The 8,545-nt window shown below is 39.4% G+C and overlaps 1 protein-coding gene across 1 annotated transcript in view; it reads left to right on the forward strand.

The window, feature by feature from the left end:
* The window catches only part of LOC115134022 (UPF0606 protein KIAA1549L-like), a 50,532-nt gene extending 42,882 nt beyond the window's left edge, over positions 1-7,650 (forward strand). The window contains exons 20-22 of the mRNA XM_065022391.1: positions 4,316-4,476; positions 4,591-4,664; positions 4,765-7,650. Of these exons, the coding sequence (XP_064878463.1) occupies positions 4,316-4,476; positions 4,591-4,620 (191 nt within the window). The 3' untranslated portion in view covers positions 4,621-4,664; positions 4,765-7,650. The remainder of the gene's footprint in view (positions 1-4,315; positions 4,477-4,590; positions 4,665-4,764) is intronic.
* The last annotated feature ends 895 nt before the right edge of the window (positions 7,651-8,545 follow it).

Genomic DNA, 8,545 nt, shown 5'->3' on the forward strand with positions numbered 1-8,545 from the left:
GTTATATTTGAGATTCTTCAAAGTAACCACCCTTTGCCTTGATGACAGTTTTACACACCTGGAACGCATTTGAATTAACAGGTGTGCCTTTTTAAAAGTTAATGTTAAGTTAAAGTTAATGCGTTTGAGCCAATCAATTGTGTTGTGACAAGGTAGGGGAGGTATACAGAAGATAACCCTATTTGTTAAAAGACCAGGTCCATTTTATGGAAAGAACAGCTCAAATAAGCAAAGAGAAACGACAGTCCACTACTTTGAGACCTGAAGGTCAGTCAATACGGAAAACTTCAAGAATTTGGAGTGATGATGGCTAATAATGGGCCTATGTACGCCTATGTAGGTATTCCATTAAAAATCTGCCGTTTCCAGCTACAATAGTCATTTACAACATTAACAATGTCTACACTGTACTTCTGATCAATTTGATGTTAATTTAATGGACAAAACATGTGCTTTTCTTTCAAAAACAAGGACATTTCTAAATGACCCCAAACTTTTGAACGGTGGTGTATGTGTACAGTGGGGCAAAAAAGTATTTTGCCACCAATTGTGCAAGTTCTCCCACTTAAAAAGATGAGAGGCCTGTAATTTTCATCATAGGTACACTTCAACTATGACAGACAAAATGAGAAAAAAAATCCAGAAAATCACATTGTAGGATTTTTAATGAATTTATTTGCAAATTATGGTGGAAAATAAGTATTTGGTCACCTACAAACAAGCAAGATTTCTGGCTCTCACAGACCTGTAACTTCTTCTTTAAGAGGCTCCTCTGTCCTCCACTCATTACCTGTATTAATGGCACCTGTTTGAACTTGTTATCAGTATAAAAGGCACCTGTCCACAACCTCAAACAGTCACACTCCAAACTCCACTATGGCCAAGACCAAAGAGCTGTCAAAGGACACCAGAAACAAAATTGTAGACCTGCACCAGGCCTGGAAGACTGAATCTGCAATAGGTAAGCAGCTTGGTTTGAAGAAATCAACTGTGGGAGCATTTATTAGGAAATGGAAGACATACAAGACCACTGATAATCTCCCTCGATCTGGGGCTCCACGCAAGAAGAATCCATCCAGAAGAAGATTGGGAGAATGTCATATGGTCAGATAAAACCAAAATATAACTTTTTGGTAAAAACTCAACTCGTCGTGTTTGGAGGACAAAGAATGCTGAGTTGCATCCAAAGAACACCATACCTACTGTGAAGCATGGGGGTGAAAACATCATGCTTTGGGGCTGTTTTTCTGCAAAGGGACCAGGACGACTGATCCGTGTAAAGGAAAGAATGAATGGGGCCATGTATCGTGAGATTTTGAATGAAAGGGCATTGAAGGGCATTGAAGATGAAACGTGGCTGGGTCTTTCAGCATGACAATGATCCCAAACACACCGCCTGGGCAACGAAGGAGTGGCTTCGTAAGAAGCATTTCAAGGTCCTGGAGTGGCCTAGCCAGTCTCCAGATCTCAACCCCATAGAAAATCTTTGGAGGGAGTTGAAAGTCTGTGTTGCCAAGCAACAGCCCCAAAACATCACTGCTCTAGAGGAGATCTGCATAGAGGAAAGGGCCAAAATACCAGCAACAGTGTGTGAAAACCTTGTGAAGACTTACAGAAAACGTTTGACCTCTGTCATTGCCAACAAAGGGTATATAACAAAGTATTGAGAAACTTTTGTTATTGACCAAATACTTATTTTCCACCATAATTTGCAAATAAATTCTTTAATAATCCTACAATATGATTTTCTGGATTTTTTTCCCTTATTTTGTCTGTCATAGTTGAAGTGTACCTACCTATGATGAAAATTACAGGCCTCTCTCATCTTTTTAAGTGGGAGAACTTGCACAATTGGTGGCTGACTAAATACTTTTTTGTCCCACTGATATATATATATACACATACATACATACATACACACACACACAGTTGAAGTTTACATACACAAGGAACCGAAACTGGCTGTGCGCGTGCGCCATCGTGCATACATTTATTTTGTCCCCCTACACCAAACACGATCACGACACGCAGGTTAAAATATCAAAACAAACTCTGAACCAATTACATTAATTTGGGGACAGGTCGAAAAGCCTTAAACATGTATGGTAATTTAGCTAGTTAGCTTGCACTTGTTAGCTAATCTGTCCTGGGATATAAACATTGAGTTGTTATTTTACCTGACATGCACAAGGTCTTCTACTCCGACAATTAATCCACACATAAAACAGCCAACCGAATCGTTTCTAGTCATCTCTCCTCCTTCCAGGCTTTTTCATCTCTGAACTTATGTGGTGATTGGCATCTACACTTTTACCACGAGAACCGGCAAAACATTTCGTCTTTCAATCACCCACGTGGGTATAACCAATAAGGAAATGGCACGTGGGTACCTGCTTCTATAAACCAATGAGGAGATGGGCGAGGCAGGACCTTCAGCGCGATCTGCATCAGAAATAGTAATGACTTCTATTTTAGCCCTTGGCAACGCAGATACTCGTTGGCGCGCGCGAGCAGTGTGGGTGCAATAATTGAATAACATAGATTTCTACATTTATTTTGCGACGCTCACACACGCGACGTGTCCGGTCTGGTCAGCATGTTAGCCAAATACATTTAAACTCAGTTTTTCACATTCCTGACATTTAATCCTAATAACAATTCCCTGTCATAGGTCAGTTAGGATCACCACTTTATTTTAAGAATGTGAAATGTCAGAATAATAGTGGAGAGAACGATTTTTTTCAGGTTTTTACATCTTTCATCACATTCCCAGTTGGTCAGAAGTTTACATACACTCAATTAGTATTTGGTAGCATTGCCTTTAAATTGTTTAACTTGGGTCAAACGTTTCAGGTAGCCTTCCACAAGCTTCCCCTAATAAGTTGGGTGAATTTTGGCCCATTCCTCCTGACAGAGCTGGTGTAACCGAGTCAGGTTTGTAGGCCTCCTTGCTCACGCGCTTTTTCAGTTCTGCCCACAAATGTTCTATAGGATTGAGGTCAGGGCTTTGTGATGGCCACTCCAATACCTTGACTTTGTTGTCCTTAAGCCATTTTGCCACAACTTTGGAAGTATGTTGGGATCATTGTCCATTTGGAAGACCCATTTGCGACCAAGCTTTAACTTCCTGACTGATGTCTTGATGTCTTGTTTCTTCAATATATACACATCATTTTTCTGCCTCATGATGCCATCTATTTTGTGAAGTGCACCAGTCCCTCCTGCAGCAAAGCACCCACACAACATGATGCTGACACCCCCGTGCTTCATGGTTGGGATGGTGTTCTTTGGCTTGCAAGCCTCCCACTTTTTCCTCCAAACATAACAATGGCCATTATGGCCAAACAGTTCCTTTTTGTTTCATCAGACCAGAGGACATTTCTCCAAAAAGTACGATCTTTGTCCCCAGGTGCAGTTGCAAACCGTAGTCTGGCTACTTTATGGCAGTTTTGGAGCCGTGGCTTCTTCCTTGCTGAGCGGACGTTCAGGTTATGACGATAAAGGACTCGTTTTTCTGTGGATAGATACTTTTGTACCTGTTTGCTTTGCTAGGTCCTTTGCTGTTGTTCTGGGATTGATTTGCACTTTTCACACCAAAGTACGTTAATCTCTTGGAGACAGAACGCGTTTCCTTCCTGAGTGGTATGAAGGCTGCATGGTCCCATGGTGTTTATACTTGCGTACTATTGTTTGTACAGATGAACGTGGTACCTTCAGGTGTTTGGAAATTGCTCCCAAAGATGAACCAGACTTGTGGAGGTCAAATTCTTTTTTTCTGAGGTCTTGGCTGATTTCTTTAGATTTTCCCATGATGTCAAGCAAAGAGGAACTGAGTTTAAAGGTAGGCCTTGAAATACATCCACAGGTACACCTCCAATTGACGCAAATGATGTCAATTAGCCTATCAGAAGCTTCTAAAGCCATGACATCATTTTAGGGAATTTTCCAAGATGTTTAAAGCCACAGTCAACTTAGTGCATGTAAACTTCTGACCCACTGGAATTGTGATACAGTGAATTATAAGTGAAATAACCTGTCTGTAAACAATTGTTGGAAAGATTACTTGTGTCATGCACAAAGTAGATGTCCTAACTGACTTGCCAAAACAAGACATTTGTGGAGTGGTAGAAAAACAAGTTTTAATGACTCCAAACTAAGTGTATGTAAACTTCCGACTTCAACTATATATATATATATATATATATATATATATATATATATATATATATATATATATATATATGTTTTCTGTCAAATTACTTAAGTTCACTCATTTAAGCCTCTGATTGGCTAACCACACTGCTCATCTCTACAGGAAACCCAATGACAGCAGTCTACGCCATATCAGCCAACCACCCTGGTTACTCTGACTACTTTGTCATGTCTCCACCATCGTCGTACGGAAGCCCATCTTGGATGTCCTACCCACCGGAACCTGAGGACATCCCACACCAGTGGAATGATACTGTAAATACTGTTAGTATCTGAACCAGATCAATGTCCCCGTATATTTAGCTTGTATAACACAGATTGTTTGATCTGGATTCCTCACTATTAGTCCCTGTTTAAACCAGTCTCTTCTCCTTTCAGAACCCGTGTCATTTAGAAACCATTTGTTGAGATGACCTGATCTCTGGCACTGAGTGGAAACAGCATATATCTTGGTGGGCACACACACTTAATACAAGACAGCATTTTCTATCAATGATTTGGGTTTTTGTGGCTAATTTCCTTTCGTTACATTTCTTTCTCTTTGTCTTCCAGGTGTCCTATCGGTTGGGCAGTAGGGCCTCCCTCCCTCACAGTGAGTACCCCTGGACTAGAGCACCCTGCCCTCACTGTCACCCCTGGCACCTGCTGGCCTCTGGCCTGCCTCCTCAGCCCATCCAGGCCCCCCATGGTCTCTGAGCCCCAGGTCACACAGGCCTCACAGCCTCCATGTCAACTGCCACCAGCCAGCGGAGGATGGCCTAGAGTAGAGCAGCAGCATGGTAATGCCACATACAGCCTCTGCCCTGGTCCACACCATCCAACGACAGAGCTGGACTGACTGTGCTTTTTGATGATCCAAATTCTTTAAAGGAAAGAAGAGTTTTACCTACTAAACTGATGGTTTATGTGTATTTTTTAAAATGACAAAAAAAATAGTATCTAACTCGTCTTGAGCTGTTTCAGTTTTTGGATATTTGTGTGCTTTGTCATTTACTTTTGTGCATTACTTCTTATTTTGAATGAGTAAAACATTTAATGAGTGTATCTTGTGTGCTCACCTTAATTTAAGGAAGACATTTGTGCAAGAAAAGCTTTGGTGTGATTGGCATTGTCATTCTGTATTTCTGAAATGTACCCATGACCTTCAACCCATCAGATTACAGTAAAAAAAAAAACACGTGTTCTGTCATTCATATGTTAATGAGGTGGGTCTACTAACCATGATTATGAAAAGCTGAATAGAGTCATATATTGCAGCACACAAATGATCTTACAATGGTTCTTTACTTGCAAGTGTTATTATGTATTTGTATTTGGAGATTCTGACTTATATTGGGTCATATTCATTCACTGGACAGAGTGGTAATTAATCAGATGTGTTGGATGGGCCACAGGAGTATTTATTCAATTTATTATGTAACATGACAGCATTAATTATTGAAGAGACTTTTACAAGCAGTGAGAGAGAGAGATATTTTCTGTGTATATTTTGACACAATTTTCTTGACATGTTGACTTGCTTTAATGCATTTTGAATTTGAAGGACGGTCAGGTTGTTTTGAATCCTATTTTCAAATATGTCAAGTGTACCAACACTTAGATGTCTAACTACCAGGATCATCTAGTGTAAAACATGACCACATTTCAAATGTATTAATTCATGTAAGTGCATATGCTGGTATATGCATATACACAAATACTCACTGGGTCATAACATAAGCAAAATGATGCATAATGCTATGTTTTACTAGTATTTACTGAATCGCCTGTATTTCAAAACAAGGATAAGGTGATGGCTAGGGCTCTTTACCATGTATATGCTACTAGTTGAGTTAATCAGTGCAGTTTAGTGTAGATCAACAACCACCAAAACATGTAACCAGACTTGATTTGTATTACTGTGATATTGCTGATATTGAATATCTAATAATGACATAGCATTGGAAAGGTTTTTACATTTAAAAATGGTGACCGAATCAGGTTTAATGTGATGATAAAAAATAAAATACAGTTTGATCCATCACAAAGTAGGGACGTTATTAGTTTAGTCTGATATTAGATGAACAGAGCACTTTCTCATCCTGAGTTCCTGACCCCACAAAACTGCAGTATCAATGCAAATACTTTGTTAAGCATGCAATATTAATATCGAAAATATTAGAATAACTGCTTTTTAACAAATTATGAGTCATACTCAAAATTATAAAAAGATGCAAATGCATAGTCAAGTATCTAGTCCACTCGTTTGACTAGGTAGGTGTCTTCAAATGCATAGTCAGTATCTAGTCCATTCGTTTGACTGGGTAGGTGTCTTCAAATGCATAGTCAGTATCTGGTCCATTCGTTTGACTGGGTAGGTGTCTTCAAATGCATAGTCAGTATCTGGTCCATTCGTTTGACTGGGTAGGTGTCTTCAAATGCATAGTCAGTATCTAGTCCATTCGTTTGACTGGGTAGGTGTCTTCAAATGCATAGTCAGTATCTGGTCCATTCGTTTGACTGGGTAGGTGTCTTCAAATGCATAGTCAGTATCTAGTCCAGTCATTTGACTGGGTAGGTGTCTTCAAATGCACAGTCAGTATCTAGTCCATTTGTTTGACTGGGTAGGTGTCTTCAAATGCACAGTCAGTATCTGGTCCATTCGTTTGACTGGGTAGGTGTCTTCAAATGCATAGTCAGTATCTAGTCCATTCGTTTGACTGGGTAGGTGTCTTCAAATGCATAGTCAGTATCTGGTCCATTCGTTTGACTGGGTAGGTGTCTTCAAATGCATAGTCAGTATCTGGTCCATTCGTTTGACTGGGTAGGTGTCTTCAAATGGATAGTCAGTATCTGGTCCATTCGTTTGACTGGGTAGGTGTCTTCAAATGGATACCAACTGTTTCTACCTAGTTTGAAAAAAAATATTGAACTATTTTTCTACAAAAATATGAAACCATTATTTTGACGTTTAAGCGTAATATTCCAAAGGAAGTAGGATAAACCATGTAAAAAGCCCAAATGCAAAGACATTTAGAGAATCTGTGTGATTTGCTCTGTAATACTACATAAAATGTCTACTTTTTCTGCTCTACACATACACTGGTAAAACATTCTTCCTCTACTAGATTTAGTCACAATAAAGTTTCACTAAACAATGTTGATGAGACTTGAAAAATAATTCAAATGGAGCCTATGAGTTGAACATCTTTGCCTTTATCAAGCACAAACATCTGGTTGATGCTTGGAATCGTCGTCATTGTAACTTGTATCGCTAAGAGACAAAAGGCACTCCCATTTGTTGAAAATAATGTCATTGGTATATTCAGTTACCCATATTTGAAGCTAATGAAGGGGAAAATGTGATTGAGTTGAACAGTCAAAAGGAACATAATGAAAGAGTTGACTTAAGTTGATGTACTCCTGATGCTTCTTTTACCTCATTTCTCTGAGATTAAATGTGATGATTAGCCCCGGAGGTTTCTGAAGGCACAGCAGTTTGAATCATGTTATGAAGAATGCAGTTGAATGTAGTTATGCAGAATTTTGGTGAAATAAAACCCAATAAATTACAACTTGGAATTTGTTTCTTGAGTGGAACATTAGTTTTACAACCCTGAATGAAGAATAGATACTTTCAGTAGGAACCTGCACGTGAGGGAGATGGGAGTCCGTATGTGACATTTTCTACTAGTTCAGTGAATAAATGTCAGGGTCTCACAGCCATCTGACAGTGCAATGTTCCCATTGTCTAAGGAGCTGAACGTCCCTAGAGGGAAACTCATTTGACCAGTGACGTTGAAGGATTTATAAAGACCACAGACCGCAGCTCCAGCATCTAAAATGACTTTTCTTGACTTTCTACAAGCAATGAATCCTGAATACAAAGCTTTTACACTGAACAATTCATTGTCCTCAGAAAGCTTTAAAATTGGTATTCTTTTCGCACACATTATGATTAATTGCCGTATCAGTCCTCCAAGGAGATGGTAACCACGTCAGGACCTTGACTCTTCAGTACTTGTTTTAGGGACATCAATCCATATACAGAGAGATCTAAAGTAATATTGGATCAGTTTCTCTTATAGAGGCAGATTGTCAGTAAGCCTGTGAGTGTGAGTAAACCTTCAGGATTTTCTTTGTACTCAAGGCTTACCCCTAAAACATCAGGTCAGATCACACATTGCTAATATGGTAAATGTGTGATCAACTGGCAGTTCATCTTTATCCCCACAAGGGGGAGGCAGAATTCCTGTAACTCATTAAGGTTTTCACAAATCTCACTCCATCTCCATTTTACAAAACCAAAGTCTCTGGCATTAATGGAGGTCTAGATGCTTTTATCTCCCATAAT

This window comes from Oncorhynchus nerka, linkage group LG9a (assembly GCF_034236695.1).
Source record: "Oncorhynchus nerka isolate Pitt River linkage group LG9a, Oner_Uvic_2.0, whole genome shotgun sequence".
Classification (NCBI taxonomy): Eukaryota; Metazoa; Chordata; class Actinopteri; order Salmoniformes; family Salmonidae; genus Oncorhynchus; species Oncorhynchus nerka.